A 22,097-nucleotide genomic window follows, 5' to 3' on the forward strand; every position below is an offset into this window, starting at 1 on the left:
TGTAAGATGAGGATACCAAAATAATTAATGAAATTTGTATAAACGTATGCTTCTATGACAATCTAGGCGTGAAAATTACTAAAGTACCGAATCCTTAGATATACCACTTTCTGAGATTTTTGAGAGTTACCATTTAGATGAGGGTTATGTCAATAGACATAGCTTGTATAATCAAGCATTTAATGAATGTAAATGTTTGTTGCTAAGAGTTCTGCTTGTTAAAGGCTAACATACTTCCTTACTCGGCATAACTTACGATCTACATATAATTTTAACTAAGGGTGGTGAGATTTATGACTATGAGTAATAATAGTTTGAAGTTGAGATAATTAACAGAAGCGAAAATTGTTCGAAGCAGAATGTGATTTAGGGGGATGAGTTTCAGATTTAGCTGATTATTACATCCGATGTGAGTTTGTTGTCGAGTTACAGTCTGTTTTGTATTGTATCCACTTTAAAAAATTTCTTTGTGGACAGAGCATAGTTGAATATTGCTTTACTATTTATTTACAGAATTTGAGAGCTCGATGAATTTAGGAACACCACCCTGTATTGTTTGCATTATCAATAGAGAAGTTAATATACAAATTGTGTTTCGTGAAACAAGATAATTTCTGTGAAGACGGATGAAATCAAGAAAAAGATGATATGCATGTACATTTCGATTAACCTTTTGTTAATTTGTAGTCGTAATTCGGAAATAATGTAATATCGAACGTATAATTATATGATCCACTTTCGTTGTTTTTCTGTCTTAAATTTGCTCCTGGAGTATGTACTTCCTACATACTACAAAATACCTTGTTCACAAACGAGAAGTAAATATGTGTATGTTGATTCTGCAATGACTTATTTCATATGTCGTTTAAGAGTTTGTTGACAATTTTTGGATGTTTGAAAATTAATTTAATTCAACTGAAATGTTTATTAGCTGTTCAAACTTATGCTGACAAATTAATTGTATGTGTTAACAGAGTGATGGACGAGAATTTGGTTTGACTTTGTTTGGAAATTCGTTCTTGCAGTGACATGGAATGTAAAAATTGTTACTGGGAGAACTGAGGCAGGCACAGACAAAAGAAATGTGAAGGATAGTTCTCTGTAGGCATAAGAGTACTCTAGGTCCTCTTTGGTTTCAAGGAAATTTGCTATATATAGCTAATTGTGACTAGTAAAAAATATGGACTATGATACTCGTATAGCTGTGACGAGTGTGTCAAAGAGTATAACGATCGTTCACAAGTGAAAATGGATTAAAAAATATACTCTGTTAGGTCAGAATTAGAAATATTTTTTGTTTTTTCACATCACTTTTTTCATCTCTTTCCAATTTTTTTATTTTCTCTTATACTAGTTTCACTAACGTTACTGATAGCTATCATTCAATAGTGTAACTAATTAATGTTTTTAACGACATTTATCGATTTTATGAATACTATACAATTCATTGAACAATAGAGCGGGATAACATTGCTAGTAACAGTATTAAATTTCTGACTAAAATCAGCTTCTGTTGCAGATGCGTTCTGTTACGTTATTGTTAAATCTTATGACATGAATTAGTTACATCTACATAATTGATATTCATGCTTTGGTATAGGTTCATATGTTCTATTGAACTTTTATTTGTGATATTAATTTTGATAATTTGAGGAATAACACTATAACACTACCTTATACATAAGTAGATAATATTAAAAATAATAACTGTAAATTATCATTATTTAGAATTTTTGGGCTATACTTTAGATACTCAAATTTTGGAGAGAATGAATATGCAGTAAAATTTCAAACTTTTTAAACTATTAAATAAAGTATATCTTCCATTTTTAACTTTATCTCTGACGTTCATTTCCTTCTTTAGCAAAGAAATACAGGTCGCACATTTTCAACCGCTTCAAGAATCTGTGGAATTTGACACTTGACACTTTGAGATGGACCCTTGTAAAGTCACAAACGTCTTTTACGGAATCCTGTTTCTCCAAATAACATTCTGCTGATATTTATACAAAAATAGAATCGGGTTTATATCTTCTGACCTGGGTCAATCAATTTCCCAAATATTCCTTTTTCATCTAATCGATTCACAGTTTATTTCTTCCTTTCGGCGGTATCGCTGAAAAATTCAACAAAAACAAATTAAAAAGCCACCATCGATTCTGGAAGTTGATTTAAAACATCCTCTAGTCTAAACGCAGTGGAGGGAATGAGAAAGGAAAAAAAGGGGAAGCGGAACGGAAAAATTACTCGATTCGATTCAACGAACGTCTAAATACAACCACCAGACAGTGGACAGTGAAGGGGGTGGGGAAGGAAAAAGCCCCCGTGACACGAAAACGAATTCGTTTCTCGCCCACGGCTCGTCAAACACCGAATTTTTCATGCAAGCCAATATCTCGTCGCGTGGAAGCACGTGGAGGGGGCAAGGGGACGCCATTTTTGCATATCCATGAGCTGGCCACGTCGAACAGCATCGATAACCCATAATCATTGGTGTCCCGTCAGTTGGCCAGCCTGGGGTCGTACAGTCGGCATGAATAAAACAAACATAAGTTTCGCAGCGAATTCAATATCGCGCGATGGAACGCGAGCAATCAGTTGCAGCCGCGTGCATTCGGATGCATTGGGGAATCGACCACGATCTTCCTACGGTGGTCGAAACTTCCGGTTCCGCGGTGAAACTTTGCCTCTCTATAGCCTATTTTAAGAGGGACGCGGCTTTCATTGGCCCTGAGTCATCGTTATTTCAAATAAACGATGTTACTGATGGAAAATGGATGGAGAATAGGTACGCAGTAGTGGTATGCCATTTCACTAATTATTTCCCTCATGAAAGCATCGTCTGCTGGAATTAGCTGCATGTTTGCGCATGATCAGACAAAGATATTCGTGATATGTTCAGATCTATTGTTCTCAATAAAAAATTGAATTTTCGATTTTTACATTGTTGCTATTTTTATGAACAGTTCGAGGAACTTATCAAAGATATTGTATGTAAGGATAATTTCTGACGATTACATTTAGTGACAAATAAAGTAAAAATTTATATTAATAACTGGTTACTTAAGTCTATTCTTATGTACTGCGAAGCCATAGTAAATATAGTGTGTCCCGTTTGAGCTAAAGTAATATTTAAGAGATATCAGAGCGAACAAAAATACTCGCGGTACGTTCTAAACCATCACTACTCTGAATGAAAATTGAATCCTTTATTTCCACTTTTTAGCTGCTTTCATATTTCGAATGAAATATCAAAGTGTTATATGTAAAGAATGATTTATGAGAATTTTTTTAATGATTGAAATAAAAACTTTAAATATTAGTTACTTATGCTATTAGTTATTCACAGCAAAACGAGTTTGATTAGAAGCAATATTCTACGAAAAAAAACCACTGACGACAAGTTCAATTCCATTACTGCTTTGACCAAACAAAGCTCAACATTGAACACCCCAGCTAACAGCTAAGAAGACGAATAAAAGGACTGGTTCTTATCAGGATGAGTGGTGGACAGTCTCTCAACTCGATTCTCTCGTCGATTGTAGGACAAGGGTCCGATCGACGTTCGAAATATATTCAACCGACAAGAACAGTGCGATCTATACGAAGTATGGCAGAGAAAATAGAACGAAAATTTGAAAAAGGTAATATCTCATTTCACGTGCACAGACGAATCGCAGGAACGGAGAGGCGTTTCGGGCAATGCCGCTTTGAAAATCGATAAGCGGCTCCGCCGTGGTCGACGAGTCGGGAGCTTTTCGCTGTATCCACACGGAGATATCCTGGCCTGGTCACGTGAACGCCAACAACAGCGAAGACGTGATTCCCCCTGTTGCCATCCCGCGGATCGACCTTTTCGCGAAAAGATCACGGGCAAACATCGTCGTCGGACAACCTTACGATGTCCCTGATCGAACGAGTTCCGCCTTGGTTGTCGATTGTCGTCGCGTCGTCGCTTAAAACCGATCGAAAAGTCTGATCAAAGGCACGTAATTGCATTGCCAGCGCGGATGACGCGGGAATGATTGATCGAATTAATCGGTGTGCTAGGTTGAGTCGAGGGGAACGAAGGAAAAAAAAAGCGATAAACGCGATGGCATCGTATGATAGCTATGATGATAATCAAAATAAAAAGTGTTATGCTTATCTGTCACGCTGTGAGCAACGTATTTCAGGAAACAAATACTGCGGTGATGCTTTAATAATATCATTGGAAGTTATATGGCATTGAGGATAGAGGAAAGCAGAAATATATATGGAAAGCAGTAATCTAAAAACAGAGATTCAGAAACGGTAAAAGTTCGTTATTACCTATTCGATTTAACACAGAAAGAAGCAAATAGCAATTGCGAACTCAGAGTTTTTAAGATTCATGTATTCTAGGATTTTTCTAGGTAGAATAAAAGAACTTGAAATAATAGAATGTAATTGATACTTGTTGATAATTATTAATCCGTTCCAAACAGGTATGTACCACTTTCACGAGAAAATAGTCTCAGACAAGAAATTCCAAGTGGTCCGATGGATTTCATAGAACTCCAGCAGCGTTCAAGTAGTATAATGGCTGCAGGTAGAGTGCCCTAGATAACAAGCAGCGGGGATCAGGCCAATTAGCCATCAGCAGCCTAATCCTCCAGGAGCTATTGATATTCATGAAGTCCAGCATCTCGCGGTGGATTCCATCCTGAAAAATGCTCCCCCAGATCACGGGCTGTCTAAGATGGCCAATAGAGCCGTTTAATACCTACAAATGGAACGTGGCCAACTACGAACGCGCGGTAACGAATTCAGCTGTCCGGGTGACTCGATAACATCCACTCGGGCCCATTGATTATCCTGGTGGATGTTCTAGGGAGAGGGTTAAACGTCTCGAAAGGGTCGATTCATTAGAGATCGCGTCGGTGGAGGGAAGTATCCGGTGACCGGGTATAGAGACGCGTATCCTTTCGGGCGAAGGGAGCCCTCGGACCTTCCATCCTCGCCTCGTCCTACAAGTGCGCAGACGTCCTCTCCGCGAGGAATAGAGCGGCGTAGGCGCGAAACGCTCTCTCGTTCTCCCTCCGCTGGCCGGAAGCATCGATGTGGCTGAACGACGAGGAACGGTCGGAGAAGGAGGGAACGAGCTGCTCGGCAAAGGGTCGAACGAGGCTCGGCAGAGCGAGAGGAAGCGTAGAGAAGAGCGGCGCGTGCGCGTCACCGGCATCCAGGAAAGCCAACGGAGATCTAGATGGAGTACGGATCGGAGAGGGCGAGAGGGAGAAGGAAGAACGTATACGGTCCGGCTCTTGTAGGGCAGTCGTTCCTTCGCGAGGCGGCGTGCCGCGCTTTTAACAAAATTATTCGGTGGGAGCGAAAGAGCTGCCCCGTGTCGCTTATACACTCGCCACTGGAGCGGCGTTCCTCACGGAATCCCGACTCTGCTGGGACCCGTGCTGGTTGCGTGTCGTGACCGCTGCTCCCTCGTACGAACGGTACAAGCGGCGGCGGCGGCGGAGGTGGAGGAGGAGGAGGAGGCGGTGGAAGAACGCGACGTCGTCCTTTTCGTCGTCCACGGTCAGTATCGGCTGAAAGAAAACCGCTCGCGCTCGCTGGTACGCGCCTCGCCTCCGAGGATCGAGTCGCGGTACAGGACGCCCGCCGCGGAGGATCCGAAGGATCCCTGTCCCTGTGATCGCCATTTATTGATTTCCGCAGGAGCCATACCCGTTTACTCGTCACGCGAAAATTTTGGCCGCACCATCGCGCGTTTCGCCGATCGATTCGCACGCTCGTCCTCCCACCAGTCGCGCGCGGTCGACCCTACGCTCACCTCTGTCTCTCCTCGCGCCGCTCACGCTTTTTTTCCGCGATTCGCTCAGCCCCGAACCGGTGACGGAAAGGTGGAAGAGGGTCCCGTCTTTCCGGGGAGGAATAACCGGAGATTCTCGTACGTCGACCGATTCCCCGATCCTCCAGCTAGTGGAGGATCTTTAGTGCGTTACGTGTGCGCGAGTGTGTGCACGGGATGTGTACGGTGCACCCCGACAGGAGTGTTAACCTCTGATGGCCGTTCTTGCTGCCCTTGTCCTATTTCTGTAGAAGGATAACGGTCCAGGTGTCGTTGAACTGTTTCAAAGCTAGCTGGACGCCTTCCATGGGACGAGTCGACGCGGGAGGGGAATCAACGAAAACCGTGAGTCGAGTCACTGCACTTTGCTAAGGGTGAAAAGGGTTGTTTGGTCCCCTTCGTCGCTGTAGACGAGGGTTTCCACTGTTGGCTAGATAACAAAGAGGGAAGAACGTCGTGTTTGTTTCTCCAACAAACTTTTCGAGCATCTCCAGATACTGGAAACTTGGTCTGCGATATTTGAGTAATGCTGGAACACTTGGAGTGCGTGTTCTCGAGTCGAATTGTTCTAGGTCTGAGCCCCATCAGTCGGCTAGAAAGTTCACAAATTTCATAATATCGATCATGTCTAATAGGATCTAATTAAGTACAGTTGACTAGTTGCATCGCATCCAATAATCCCTGGCAAGTTTTATGTCTCCCGAACAGAGGAATACTGTAAAGTCGCAAAAGTAGTAGGAATAAAGACAGTTACACATTTAGCAATGGATGCACGTCTCAAATCTAGGCGCATAAACCTTCCGAGTTTCTATAGTTTTGTAGTAACCAATAAAAGATACGTTTCTGATTTACATCCTCAAGACTTGTCGCTATTTAGATAACTGGAGTGCACCTCAAGTAGCTCAGTAAATTCCTTTCACCTAGAACACTCGAAACTCATTAAGACTCATTAGGTATCCTAGTGGTATCCTTGAAGGAATTAAGAGGACGCCAGGAGGCGCGTTGTTGAACGAAACAATCGTAATCGATAGGTCGAAGCGTGACAGGTCGGCGGAATTCAATGAAGAAACGAAAGAAAAACGAGGGTCGGGCGATGAGAGCAGAGTCATCGTACTCGCAAAGTGCTCTTATCGCGATCTCGCCCAGCGTAGCCTAGAGAACATCCCCGATACACGAGATCGGGATCGATCGATCGGTACTCGAAGGCAGTCCACTCTCGGGTTTTCCTGACCTAAGAATATACCGTTGGAGTACTGTGGAACGGGGTGGAGTGGACTCCAGAACGAACCATAGTGGGGGATCGAGTAGAGGAACCCCGCCCCCTTTCGAGCTTCCTTCCCGACAACGATGACTGCAGATTTGTCTTTTCTTTCTTGTCTGAGCCGCTCTTCTTATCAGCGCCGGCACGCGTCGTCCTCGGCAAGCCTGAGCAAGTAAGTTCGGTAGCCTCTGTCTGCTCCGTGAAACTGGAGTTCTGGTGTCGAATCGGTCGCGTGACGTTGTCAATTAAGTCACACTCTGCGTCTACACGTTCTGGCTGTTACTTTGACATTCCCGTGTACTCGCGGATCGATCCCAATGTTATCCTTATTCTTCCCCAACGTTCTCACTTAGGTAGCCCGCAGACCTCATCCTCGATCCCTGCTGTTCGGTCGAACGCTCTTCTGAAGCTACAGAGACGAACTTAGGGGACATGGTGCGTTGCCACGTGGAAGGAACGCGATAGACACGTGTTCCATCGTGTTTCGATTAAGCTGTGTCATTTTTTCTTCTGTCATCTCCTACAGAATCAAGCCGAATGATGTTTAATTGACGAAGACCGCTCAACGCTAGGAATGGCCCCATTCAGTTCCGTCTTCCTGGGCGCCTGGGGAGTGTTCGTGATCGTTCTGATACAAGGTATTGTAATCAGATCGTGAATCTTTTATCAGTGGTTCTTAACCTGTTTAGTTTCCCTTCTGGTGTTGAACTTGTCATTGGGCAGACGGACACGAGGTACTCGGTCGCAACTGTTGCTGTTATTCTCGGCACAAGGAAAGTGTATAATTGAGACGAGTGGCTTGTTATTTGGTGAAGTGTGGCCAAATATCCTTGTCACTTGACCTGTGACTAGTTCTAGGTTAAGGACTGCTGGTACGCGCATAAATGACATCGCGCGGATTCTTGATAACGAACTATTTGCAGAATCTAGGCCTGTCAGCTGGGAAGCGTGGTGGACTTATGATGGTATTTCCGGTAAGGAATTCTATATTTATAGACAATATTAATCGCTCATTAATTAATATCGTGATTAGTTATATATTATTAATGTAACCAGTTAAGTTCTTTGCCTAGTTAATTCGCTGTCTGCTTAATTTTTAAAAAATTCTTGAAATATCACTTAGCAAATCAGAAAATCATTCTTTTTCGGTTTTGGGATTTATTAGCTTAGCTAATGAAATTCTGTCTCTAGTTAAACTTACCCTTTGTTTTATCTTAAGGAGACTTGTAGAGTCCGAATAGACAAATCATGAAGTCAACTTCTTTTGCTTTTAGTAGGTGCATTTTCTAATTAAACATTATTAATATAAATAATTAAATCTATTCTCTTCTTTTATCATAGGATCATTTTTTGTGTTTCAATCAACGAACACGAAATTAGATTTTCTTGGTGTTGGGATATTTTTTGTGATCTTTGTGTTTTGCAAAATCCAAAGCTTGTTTTAAAGCCTGCTTTTATAAAACTTTCAAGGCAGGTAGTAATTCCACGGTCTTATGTCATTTCTTCAATTCTGTGGGCAACGTTCCCCTCGAAATTCTGCAAATTTCGAAAATTGGAGTTCTTAGTTTCGTTAATGATCTCACGGGTAATGCGTTAATCCATGCTCCTTCAACGACTTCCACTCTCTAATTGCTTCGATTTGAAGGTCCCGGCTTTTGGGGTCTCATCAATCCCGACTGGGGGCTTTGTAATAAGGGCAGACGACAATCACCAGTGAACCTAGAGCCGTCTAGGCTCCTGTTCGACCCGAATCTACAGCCTCTTCATTTGGACAAGCACAGAGTTGGCGGTGTCCTCGCCAACACTGGCCACAGTGTAGTGTTCGCGGTAGATAATGACACTCGTCATCCTGTGAACATCTCTGGCGGACCTCTGAGCTATCGCTATCAGTTCCATGAGATCCATCTCCACTTCGGATTGGATGATCGAAAGGGTAGCGAGCACACCGTCGATGGACATGCGTTTCCAGCGGAGGTATGTAACGATGATTTATGTCTAGTTAACATTTTTTTTATTAAAATATCTATATGAGGTCCAGGTGGTAGTATACGTAAAATATCCTGTGTTTCTGTTATTTTTAATCTTCAGTTGGTATAATTTACAAAAAGTAATTCATTATGAAATCGCGGCAATCTCATTATAACAGATATATTATATTTCCACCGTACTTGTTGAGGGTTAAATTATTTGTAATCGAACGACATTCTTGTAGGAATGAGATCGTTTAATTTTGCACGAAGTTAAAGCATTAATTTAACGAAAAGCTTCCATTTTCTGTTTTAATCATTTTCGAACGATAAGACTTATCAGCACCTTTTCAAGTGAAAAGTCGAAATATTGTGTTCTTTAGATGTGAGCGGGTTGAAAGTTCCCTATATTGAGATTAGTGTTTAAGATTTTAACCTAGAAAGCAGGACTCTATCGACAGTCTAGAGTCTAGAGTATTATATCGATTGGAGTAATCTTTCAGTAGAATTCTTATCAAACGGACCTAGAAATTGATTAGTCGTGTTTTTCTGTATTTATGATCTTCAAAAATAGAACCCTAATTTCTAAATGTTTTTAGTTTTCGAATTTAGTTCTGTTAGTGAATGTTTCAACAATAATTATAATTTTAGGACTTTAGAAATCATGATTTTCTAATTTAGAGAATAAGAATCTGTTGATGACCTTGATAGTTTACGAGAACCTCTCAGAGGATATCAGATTACTACTTAAATTTCAATTCAGGACACATTTAGGTGAAATGGCAAGTGATCTAATGTAGAGCAATAGCTATATAGTCGCAAAAAAGTTTGCACTATCTCAAGTAGTATTCTCAACGCCATATCATCCATAATATTATCGCTTGCCATTCCATTAACTCTCAGCTAATATACTCTTACTACTATAAGATAGTGTGATCACATCGTGGTGGTTCCATTACAAAAAATAATTTACAGTAACGTACGAAAAATTCACAATTTTTGTAACTTGCCTATAAATTCTTTTTTGTACCCTAAGCGTGAAGGATTGCATTAGTATTTATAAGAATTCACACTGTCATGGATAAATTCTTTCCTTTTCTCTTAATTTCCATTACATTATTTCCCTCTTGTCGTTAAATATTCTTAACCATAATCCCATTTTTCTCTCCGACAGTTGCAAATATTCGGCTTCAACTCTCAGCTATACAACAATTTCTCGGATGCTCTGCACAGAGCGCAGGGCATCGTGGCGGTGTCGTTACTGCTTCAGGTACATGTCTAATCTCTCTTTCTCTACCATAATCCGAAGGCGATAGATCGGATCGCCGACGACAGGAAAGATCGCAGCAAGCGATACGTCATAGATATCCTCTCTTCGTTTGGCTTTCAGGTGGGAGACCTCTCGAACCCAGAGCTCCGGGTATTCACCGAACAGCTGGATCAGATCAGATACGGAGGTGAGCGAGCACCACGGTAATTTAATACGACGGGAGAAGACGCTAGACTAGATTCGAGTTTCTCCAGTCTCTCGAGTCTCGGCGTGTCTTGCAACCCCATTGCAATATTACGTGCTTTTAATGAAAAAAGGAACTCGGAGAGACAGCCTATTATAACTCTCAACTGGTAGAGTAGAATAGTTTTGGTCCTCGCTAATAAGATGGAGAGAAAATACAATTTGTCGAGGTACATGCTTGTAATATGTTTCATATTATATGTTGCAAGCTGTTCCTTCGGAGACTATTAAAGGTAGAAGCAATTTTTTCGCATTTTAGGGTCATCGAGGTTCTTTATGAGCCGGGTCGTATAAAATGTTACAAGCTGATAGCGACGAAATTCGTCTTTGATATCTTATGGTTCAGTGAGGTTCTTTAGGTGACATATGTGCTTACGCTTTAAGCCCTAGAAGATGGGAGTGGCAATTTTTATCATTTTTTTTTCAATTTAGTGACAAAATCCCTCTAGTGAAACGCAGGTTTTGTTTGCTACTGTCTAGAATATGTAGAATATTTTTATCATTTATTAGCTTTTTTCAGCAAATTGGGCATAAACGTGTAAGGAGTCAAAGGATTTTCAATTTCAAATGTGAATAATCTGAAATCGTAAAAGTGTTAATTCAGTGAACCGAATGTGCTTACTAGTCAATGTATGCACATACATACTAATTTGAGAAGTAAACGTATTCATAAGCAATGAAATTTAAATTTTTATTAGCGAAAGCATACATTTTCATGCTTGGTTTAGTAAAAGTATGCACAAACAAAAAAGTAGCAAGGACTTAGTTCAAACCTAATAACAGTTTACATTATTGTTGCAGTATGTAGAGCAGTATTAGTTATCATCAATAATAATGTTCACTATCCTATAGAAGATTTATATTTTAAATATACATTTATCGAATAAAATGTTCTTAAGTTTCTATTATCATTTTTTTAAACATATATTAAAACATTAGACTTGCAATATTACGCTGTTTTGTAATATTTTGGAACAATTTTCTACACAGTAAATGAATATATTTATTGAGAATAGTAGGTTTTTCTATATTTACTCAGGACTTTTATTACAATATTTCGTAAATGCATACATTTATTTCCAAGTATGTATATTCACTAAATTTTACACTTTTACTGTACATCTATACAAGAGGTCATTATTCTTCCAGTTGAGAGTTAATCCCTCTATTCAGATAAAAGTTCCTCCAATATTTAATCCTCTTATTACTATAAGTAGCCGATAATTATTTCAGGCCCCACAGATTTAGTAGGAGTAGGTCAAAAAGATTTAAAAAAAAAAGCCACGGAAGTAGTAGTTTTCGCGAAGGAAATTGAAGGTTAATCAACAAAGGGATGCCAGATATTAAATTCTCCTTTGAAGTAACGTTCTTCGCGCAACACCGTCGCTCTTTGAGTGGCTGGAGATTACTAGTAATTGGTTCAATTTCCTCGCTTCCCATTATTTTAAAGAATATACACGAAGCGCGAACAGGATCAAAGAAAATGCGCGTGCGTGTCTACCGACAAAATAATCATTTCTGCGGTGACCAAACTCCACCAGCGAAGCAAAGTTTCAAAAAAAAAAAAAAAAAAAAAAGAAACGAAATTCAAAATAGTCATTGCTCTGAAACCGTTGTAACGAAAAGTCGAGGCACGTGAACTAGCGACTTCAGCGGAAGCTTAGACAAGGACCCCATTAAGAGGTTTACTAAGGGCTGCTTGAAAGCTTACGACCAGCAACCTACATAAAGAAGTTGAACCATCGTCAGCCGGGCGATCTATTTAACGAACCAGCTTCCTCTGCACGCGTGGCCCGATATCGAGGCGAGCATAAACCAGAAGCGTCTCTCAGAAAGTTGTCGAAAACGAGCGTCGCCTTGAAACTCGAACACAAATCGCTGTCACTTGCAGAGCGTCCCCTCGCTGTTCTCGATACGCGATCGCGACGGGAACTCGCGAACTTGCGGCTCGAAATTACGTCTGGTCTTGAGAGCACGCGAACTTTTACCCTAGCTAAGTAACCCACGGTTAGATGCAACCGACTCTGGGAACGTGTCGGGGCGAAAATTCTATCGGGCGTCGATGATGGCGCGTGCAGAGGAACGGGAACGCTAATTAGGGTAGGTATATGGCTGACGATGTTCCGTCGTTATCTCGTCGTTATCGATCGTAACCGATTGCACGCAGGCCAGACGATGGAGATCAAGCGTTTCGTGGTGAGAGAACTCCTGCCAGACACGAAATATTACATGACGTACGATGGTTCCACCACGATGCCCGCCTGCCACGAGACCACCACGTGGATCATCCTGAACAAGCCGATATACATCACCAAGCAGCAGGTGAAAATCGTCACGCTCCTTAATTTTCAACGCCGACAAACAGTTCTAATGTTGAGCTAGTTAGTTACGCTGAATTTCAGTCGATCCTCGGTTTACGTGATATCTTTCAGCTTCGAGTTTAGAATATCCCAGCCTCATTTCTGTGGGAAGTGTTCCTTGAGTTGACTCGATGCCTGGGCTGAATGAAAGCTTGCATTTAAGTTTGGGAGTTGGGAAAGTGTAGTCCTTTTGATTTCCCAGTACGACTGTTGAATAGAGAAGTAGATTAGTTGATATTACCTTGGTGTAATTGAAATGTAGAGCCTGGATAGTGAGGTGTTGATGTAGAGAGAATTGAGGATTACTTGAATTACGAATCTGATGCTTTGTAATGGATAGATAAGTTAAAGAATTTTATTTTTAGCGTAATGAAACTGCTCCGAGATTCATATTAGATGATATTTTTGAGATGAATAATTATGGGTCTGAGAAGTTTAAATTTGAACTACTTTTTGTTGTTGTTGAGTTGTTCAATGTGTTTGGTTTACGAGGCTTTTGAGAATTGGCATTATAAAATGTTTTATAAAAATATTGGAGTGGAAAAATTTGATTTGAGTCAAGAAATAATGTGAAAATTCGACTAAAGTAGATTGTACCCGTGTGTCGTCAGACCACGACTAATGTTTGAGATCGAAGTATCACTTCTCTATTTTTTTATATTTAGCGAGTCTGAATGTGTGACACTTTATTGATAAAGAAAGAGACACGTGAAAATGGCATATATAAAAATAACTTGCATTGATTTCATACTTAATAGTGCTTAGCTGTTTTTCTATCGCTAAGTCACTTGTTTTTTATACATTCTTTTATTTCTATTCAAACATTCAATGTGTAAAGCATAAGAAAATAACAAAATTATTATAGACAGCGTGTTTATGGTTTTATTAATTTTTAATTCTTTGGTAAAATTTATTACATTACTGTTTTAATTTCTTAGTAGGTTCTGCTTCTATACACATCCTCTTCTACATTTGAATTATAATTATATTGTATATACATATATAGTAACATTGACATTTATTAATTTGGCAACCAAGAGATGGTAGAAAATCCCTTATCACTCATATATCATTTTTGACTATCTAGATTTTAGCAGTGTTAATTACACTTTTGATAAGAATATTCCTCCTAGACTCTTGATACCTATAATTCAAGATGTAATATTAATAACGTCAGAACTGGATCTAGATTAGATATGCATCAGTGTTGAATTTAACTGAAATATTCCCTTAGTCCTTGTCTACCAGTTGAAGTTTAAGGAGTGATTCTACATGATAAAATATGATCAAAATTAAGAATGACGAAATTGTGTGTGCGGCTTCCTTTCTAAATTATTGATTGTTAAATATACACGAACTAGGTATATTTAAAAAGGTGCGAAACGTGTGTCTGACTTCGAGATTTATTCTACTGCCAGCGTGAATTAATCACGTGAGACGCAGCAACGTCAGTAGAATGAGACACGAAGTCAGACACATTTCACACATTTCGTAGACGTTTTCTCAACAATTAATAACTAGAAATGAAGACATCAGTAATTTTGTCATTCTTCATTTTCTCTTACTTTGCCATGTAGAATGACTTCTTACAGTTTCTGACATCCATTATTAAACGCCCTGTACTATTTATGAGTAAATGTAAATATATTCATGAAGTTGATCACAAATCCCTGTGATACTTTCTACGTCAATAAGTTCAATGTTTCCAGGGATAGTTTCAAAGTTCAATATACATAATCCTCTTACTTCTCTGTCACATCTATCTCGTTTCGAGTACTATGACCTCGGGTACTTAGAAAGCGCTATTAAATCTTCCGTATTATAATAACCACTTGCTGGCACGAACATTGACCCATTGACCCCAAAGTTATTGATAATGCCATAGATCTGATACTGAGAGCTTTGTAGTTGAACTTTGCTGGCTGCCTACTACAGAAGGACATGGGGCATAGGTCGTTACCTAGGAACGCCTACTTTCCAAAACACGGACATCCATGTCCTTTAGGGTGCGAATACGTGACTATCACGTCACGTGAAACCACGTTACATATTATAGGAAATTCGTTTCATATTATAGCAAAACAGGTCAAACGCAAAGAAAAAAACGTCTGCTTACATTATGGGTTTGCTATAGTATGTAACGTGTGTTCACGTGACGCGATAATAGTGTGTTTGCACCCTTAGCTGCACGATTTCACGCTCGTGTTACAAAGAAACTACCCCATGCTCTTTGACCTCCGTATCTCATTCTTCAAGGTTGTCTCCCTTTTTCGGGACAATCGGGAAAGCAACTCAGGACTCTAGAGCTTCATTTCGTTTCCGTCAGTGTTTGGTGAAGGAAGGGGATTATATTTGAGCGAGACTACTTGAAAGATCGCAGTTGCTCACGCACGAAAGCAGTTTCTGATGTTCTTTTAATGATTTCGCGTAGCACGCACGGCTGGTGAACAAAGGAAATTGGTTCACGGCAGGTTCTTTATCATCCAGAGATTACGTTCTGATGTCTTAATGCGTTTTTTTCGCTTCTTAGATCGAACGATACGAAGTAAAGTTGAGTAAATTGTATTGTTGGGTGGTAAAGTGAATGCTCGGTCTTGCTCCTGCTAGATAATAGAATTAGACGAATATTATTCAGTGACGTTAGTTCTTGTAATCTTCGATTGGTGAGGTTGATTCTTACTATTATTAATAGTGTGTAGTGACGTTTATTTATTGTTTCAAATTTTTGTATAAATAACAACAGAAACGAGATTTAATTAGAAAAGTATTTATTTACTCATTCAAATAGTCTTTTTTCTATAGAAGTATGTAAAATTAGACAACATTCAAATCTTCCAAGTGTTCTTATATTTTAACTCTTTTCATAACATTCGTTATTATTTTATTTGAAACTTCAGATAATAAAATGATTATTTCTACAGTGGTGATGCATTTATAAATATTTTATTTAACTATCAAGCATAACAATAGTGCATTCGCAGTAATAAAATCACACTGAAATTTTATCTGAATTGAAATAACTGAGCAATTGTTCCCAAAATTTCGAGTGTTTGCATGCTATAATGTGTGTGTAATTACCCATTTCGAACATTTTGGGACAAACTTTATCTCTGGGAAAGATAAAGTTTAAAACTTATTACAAGCAAAATTTACAACTTTTCAATATAGCGTATTATATTTACTTCTAAAATGTAAAGTTTTCAAACGAACACGCTGTATGTGTAATTCCATTTAAAGTAGACAGAGCATTCATAATTAACTTTTTCGCACAGGGTCACTTAAACGTGAAGTTACAGTAAAACTAATTTGTGTATTTTTCATTTCCTATATTGTCTTTTTTAAAGCTGAGATTATAAGCTGTTTGCAGAATGATCAAAGCATAGAAAAAAGGTACTTCAATTTTTTTTTTATGAAACCTTTTCATTCAATTTTATTTACCATTTTCTGTTTATTTAGTTCGAGCATTCATCAATAAATTGGCCAACAATAGAATTCTATTTGTTTATCGGAACGTCAATATTTCCTTTACGATTGTTGCTTTGTTTTAATTCTGCCAGCAAAATCTATTTTGGTTCGTCTACCAATTTCCATTCATCCAGTCTGAATTTTTGAATCTTTAGTTATCCTTGGCAGAAGCCTCCCAAATAAACATCAAACACAAAAATCCACTTAAAACTCTCGACCGTTCAAGACAATTTAGCCAATTGCACTCGTATATCGTAGAATTCGAAATTTATCACGCGTCCTGCACTTCATTTGCATTTTACGTGTCGTGTGCCGAAAACGGGGAAACAATTTCACCGAAGAGCGCCGAATATTTAAAACCATTTTTAAATCGGTCGGTCAACCGATTCAACGAATTCATTCTCCGCGTGCCATTTATATCGTCCATTATACACGATAATTGCGAACATTGCGCGACGATAATCTCAATTACAGCCTGAATATGATTTCCCGTGAATATAAAACGCTCGACCAAAGAAGAACGACGTTTTCAGCCGTGGCATAATGAAAATCCGCCGGAAGATCAATCAAGTAAATGGAACGCGTGTATAGACTGTACGTGCAGTTGCACTTTTGAAAATCGAAAAAAGAAGCAGGAGAGAAACAAAGACGCGCGCGTCGTTTCATATCGCGCCGTCGCCGCCATATTGGCAAACCCTCTTTGGATATTTTAATACCGAGTGATCGAAAAATCGACAACCTCTATTATCTTCCAGAAAATAATGGATTTCCATCACAGCACAGCGCGCACAACATCGAAAGCATTGCGTCTCTTTCGGGAAAAAAAAAAAAAAAAAAAAAAAAAAAAAAAAAAAAAAAAAAAAAACAACATCGAACGATCTATGGAAGTCAATAACGAACGAAGTCGAGTCACTTCCGGCGGAAGCGTCGCGGCCGCCCTTTGTCGCGATTCGACGTTCAATCGGCCTCCATGCTGTTGCGCTTCCGACCGATAAATTAATTTTGGAACGCGGTGCGTTTTAATTCGCCCCGAGTGAGTTACAGTCGCGTCAAAACGTGAAATATCGTTTTTTGGGGACGAAAAAAGGACGAGGGTGAAAGGAAACGATGTGGAATTCGTTGATGCGAGGTGATAGAGGGTTTCACGAAAATGGGGATAAAAACGCGTTGTCTTTGGTCAGCTGCAATTCGATAATTGGAAGCGTTCGCGGGGAAGAGAGCAATGAAATTGCAAAACAGGGGAGGAAATTATACGAATTAACCTGCAAGAGTAATCTGACTCGTATGAAAAGTGGAAAATGCAACGTTGTAAAGGGCATACAGTTAATTTGCAAACGGCCAGACTCAAAGGCCGCCTCGTCCGCCATAAATCTGATTTCCTTGCTACCCAGTTCCTCGGAAAATTAAGTACCGACATCTACGTGCAGAAAAAATTGTGCACAGCACAAAGTGTGTTCCACGTTTAGACAAACTCATAGGGACGTGAATACGTAAAGTTTCGAGTAAGGGGTGAACATGTTGGGCTATCGTAGTCGTGAAAAATGTTTCGTGCTCCACCGGGGAAGTAATTATTTAACGCGCCCCATGGATACAGGTTCTGAAATTAATCTCGACGATGTACACGCGATTTATTCACGAAACGAAAGGCGAACAGAGTCTCTCCCAGGGAAAACGTTGTTGGGGAAAAAAGTGACGTCGACACGGTGTCGTTTAGAACGCGATCTCTGTATAATTAATGACGAAAATGCGGGTACGTTACAGGGTGGACCAAATAGACTGTCGCTAGCTACTTGCTTTAGAAGATTCTTTTATTTCTTTTTTTTAAATATAGAGAGATGTTAGGTGTAGATGTAAGGTACAGGCGTTTAATATCGTTTAACATGTAATATCGTCACTTGTGAGTATTTAATACAATAGATATTGGTAGCTGATGGTAATGAAAATATATTTGCACCATTTTTTGTTTAACATTTATCAGAGAATTAGCATTTTAGTATATTTTAATAGTAGGGAAATTGATTAAATTCCAACAATTTCACAGACATTGCATTAAAGAAGATAAAGAGTTATATGTTATATATTATAAAAGTTCCATGAATGCAGTTTTTTGTATCAATTCTATTAAGAAGTTTAATCTGTTTCAATATTTTATTTAAAAGAAACAGTTTTGTATGTTTTTGTCAGCGTGCATTGAAAATTACTACCGCCTATCGAAGATGTTCAAAATATCGCCTAGATCTTAGGAATATATTTTATTTTTACTTTAATGATCCTATTAGTGCTATTTTATATTTTAGATATGCTTGTGAATGTCTTAAAAAACAATACTTGGTAATATATGGATATTTTGAAGTTGTATTTTAGTGAAGTTGTATTTAGTGTAGTTTAGCTTAGATTTTATACAATAAAAGTTTCGTAAAATACATTCAAAATATTCATATGATCAAAAATTTAATTCAGGTAAAGAATTCGGAGAGTTCAAGTACGATATAGCTCAAGTTCTTAAACATACGTGTAAGACAATATTTCTTAAGAGAAAGAAAATTTATATTATAGAATTTCAAAGGAACATATGTTTAAATTTGTAGGATTCATTACAAAGATTTATACAAACACATATTTGTAATATATTAAAGGATGGAATAGTTTAGATAATATTATACATATATTAAATTACTTAAGAATTATAAATGATACAAATGTAAAAACTTACAGGGCGTTTCAAGTTAATTTTTTTAACTATTTACAATACACACTATTATATGTAAAATCTAGTATTCCCAAAAGTGAATATCTATTTTTTATGGTTCATAAAAATTAGTTAATACGAGCTTTTAAATTATAAAGCAGGAGCTCTTGAGTTCGATAGTTTATTCTCAAAATTTCCAACTCCATCCGAAATTACCACCTTCCATGTTCCGATCAAAAATCGAACAACCACTTTTCGTGAATGATACATCGAAGGTGCATAAATTTACAACGGATTTTAATAAATTTATCGGAAACACCACGGCTAGTATGCGAATGATTATACTTGCTAAAGACTTAGAGGCTTTGCAAATGACGTTTTTCGGAGCAAGCTGCACCAACGACATCAAAGGGATGCAAACTAACTAACTACCATGTGGTTCGTTGGTTCAAAAGAATTAGGAAAGGGTTGTATCGAATATACTGTAGTTTATCACCAGGTCGTAGATCCTATTACAGTGATTAAAATTTTGTAGGTACTTTGAAAACAAATTTTTGCCTGAAGCAAAGACCCTTCGGGAGAAAATTTCACCACGTTTTTTCCCATATGTTGTAAGCGATATGGTGTACAATCAAATCTGTATAATACAAGACTAAAAAAATACAGTCAAAGCTGGAAAATGATACTTATTTAGTCTCTCCATAGTTTTTCAGAATATTTAGTTGATTTAATTGAATTTTTAATATATTAAGCTTCCGCGGGTAAAAGTTATACGATGTTTCTTCTGAATGTTCATTTTTCTGACATTATAGCTTCACGCCCTGCGAGAATTAATGCAAGGGAACAAGGAGTATCCGAACGCCCCTCTTGGAAACAACTTTAGACCGCCGCAACCGCTTCATCATCGTCCTGTTCGAACGAACATTGATTTTAATGTTCAGGTATGGAAAATACAGAAAATTGCAAGCAATAGCATACTGTATTGTATAGTTATCAATAATTACTTGAATATTTTTCTCCTTAGGAACCGAACAGTGCGAAAAACTGTCCGACAATGAATAGGGAGATATATTACAAAGGTATGAAACACTGTGTGCGCTATTGCTGGTTGGAGGTAAAACGGGAGAGGTTCATTGAATATTCGCTGAAACCTGAAACTAGGTTGCGCTTCGCCCAATTTCGTCCTGTGTATTTCTATTTTCGCGTAAACAATGGAACACCTAGATGTAGAAAGAGGCTAAATTGATGGACAAACATCACGATTGGACACAACTGAATTGGGACGAAGTAAAAGTAATGTTTCAGTGCAAATTTATCTTCAATGTGTTCATTTAAAGTAAGATCGTGTTTGAATAATTCAGAATTAAGTATCGATATAGACCATTTGAACATCAAGAAAAATTTGTACAGTTATCTGTATTTGATATCAAAGAGAGAGTTTCTGATTCTTTTTGGGGAATATTAACTACATTGTAATTGAGAAATGTTATAATACATTTAATGATAGTGCTTATAAAGCTTATAAAGCTTACGTAATTTATATTGGAAAATTTTAAAGATTTTGAAATAATGCATCTACTGAAAGATACACAGAAGAATTAAGGGGGAAGAAGTTATCATTGACTTGTATCACTAGAGCGCCAACCGACGCTCAGGAGCAAGTGAAAGAGGAACGTCATTGGTCATACATTTCGGTCCAATACGACTGGAACTTTGCTCCTCTATAACTCTTTATATGTGTATTATTTAAAAAATTGTTTCAAGTAAATGTTGTGTAATTTACTGAGAACTTTAGAGACATATTCAAATTTAATAGTCATTTTGACTATCGTTCTTCTTTAGAAGGAAAATTCTCATTATCACTGTTTTGTGAACACTAATAATTATAAGTAAATATTCCACATATTGCTCAATTATTTTATTTCTGCTAATATTTTCAAAGCTTTATTTCAACAGAATTATTGTTAAAATATGCTCAATTTTTAAAGCAAAAATTATGTTGGATTAATTAACGCGAAATTTTCTTATTAACCAAGTACAAAGTGCAGTTTCGCGCATATTTAAATTGTCAATATTAACAATTAACAGTAAAATCATATATTCGATTAAAATATTTCTATCTCACACGTCGTTACTCATATCATATATTTGTTATATAACCAATATTCACTAAAAAGCGATCACAGAATCCATTTTTATCACTATGTATGTTCCATGAACTCAACCCAATCCAACCTTTGAATATTGGACCATTTAACGGTAAATAATTGATCCAACTAAAACGTATTACCATGATTTTCACGCTTACTGTTACAGCAAACAGCTGGAAATAACCCCAACGAACGTCGAAAGTGGCGGTTGGCGTTCGCATTTTAACTACGCTTTCCTTGGGATGAGCTGGAACTTCGCTGTTAAAACAACTAAACTCACTGACATATCAATTATAAAAGCGCGCGGCTGTCGATTGTCGATCTGATCGAGCAGAGATCACGTCAGCGCGTCGACGTTGAGATTCGGGACGAAGAACGGAGATGAAAAGAGGATAAGAAAATGAAAATGCTTCGTTGTACTATTAGACGTGAACTGCCAAGTATGTTTCCAGTAATGAGAAAAAAAATGAAGATATACCTATATATATATATATAGAAAGAGAGATTACAATTTAGCGGAGATAAGGTAAACGTAAGATTACACACACACAAAAATATATATATATATTATTATACGTATATCGATCAACTATTGAAAGCTATTGACTATCGTGGCCTGCGATTTTTGAGAGGGTTGGGAATAGGGGTTCGACAGGAAGGAGACGCGACTTCATGTATAATAAAAAAAATTCATGCGTGAGCACACACATACATACACGGACACATCACATGCATACACACGGACACTATCGAACGAAAGTTTATACTATATTCTTGTAATAAAATGCTGAAAACGTAGAAGGAAGTACGAACTACCATCAAAACCCTATTTTCTATATGCAACAATCCCATCGATCCATCCTTC

At 38.3% G+C, this 22,097-nt stretch overlaps 1 protein-coding gene across 4 annotated transcripts; it reads left to right on the forward strand.

Moving 5' to 3' along the window:
- The first annotated feature begins 5,235 nt into the window (after nucleotides 1-5,235).
- Carpb (Carbonic anhydrase-related protein B) lies at nucleotides 5,236-22,037 on the forward strand. 4 transcript variants are annotated; one of them, XM_076393699.1, is made up of 11 exons: nucleotides 5,236-7,260; nucleotides 7,442-7,523; nucleotides 7,615-7,726; nucleotides 8,012-8,062; nucleotides 8,734-9,062; nucleotides 10,230-10,325; nucleotides 10,446-10,512; nucleotides 12,736-12,890; nucleotides 19,895-20,023; nucleotides 20,107-20,161; nucleotides 21,399-22,037. In XM_076393699.1, the coding sequence occupies exons 3-11, from the start codon at nucleotides 7,663-7,665 to the stop codon at nucleotides 21,413-21,415; spliced, it is 963 nt and encodes a 320-aa protein (XP_076249814.1). In that variant the 5' UTR covers nucleotides 5,236-7,260; nucleotides 7,442-7,523; nucleotides 7,615-7,662; the 3' UTR covers nucleotides 21,416-22,037. The 4 variants fall into 4 exon arrangements, with proteins under 4 accessions (XP_076249814.1, XP_076249815.1, XP_076249812.1 ...); XM_076393700.1 differs by having other exon boundaries at nucleotides 5,236-6,172; nucleotides 7,442-7,726; XM_076393697.1 differs by lacking the exon at nucleotides 7,442-7,523 and having other exon boundaries at nucleotides 5,237-6,172.
- Nucleotides 22,038-22,097: the final 60 nt, after the last annotated feature.

Source organism: Calliopsis andreniformis, chromosome 3 (genome assembly GCF_051401765.1).
Source record: "Calliopsis andreniformis isolate RMS-2024a chromosome 3, iyCalAndr_principal, whole genome shotgun sequence".
Taxonomy (NCBI): Eukaryota; Metazoa; Arthropoda; class Insecta; order Hymenoptera; family Andrenidae; genus Calliopsis; species Calliopsis andreniformis.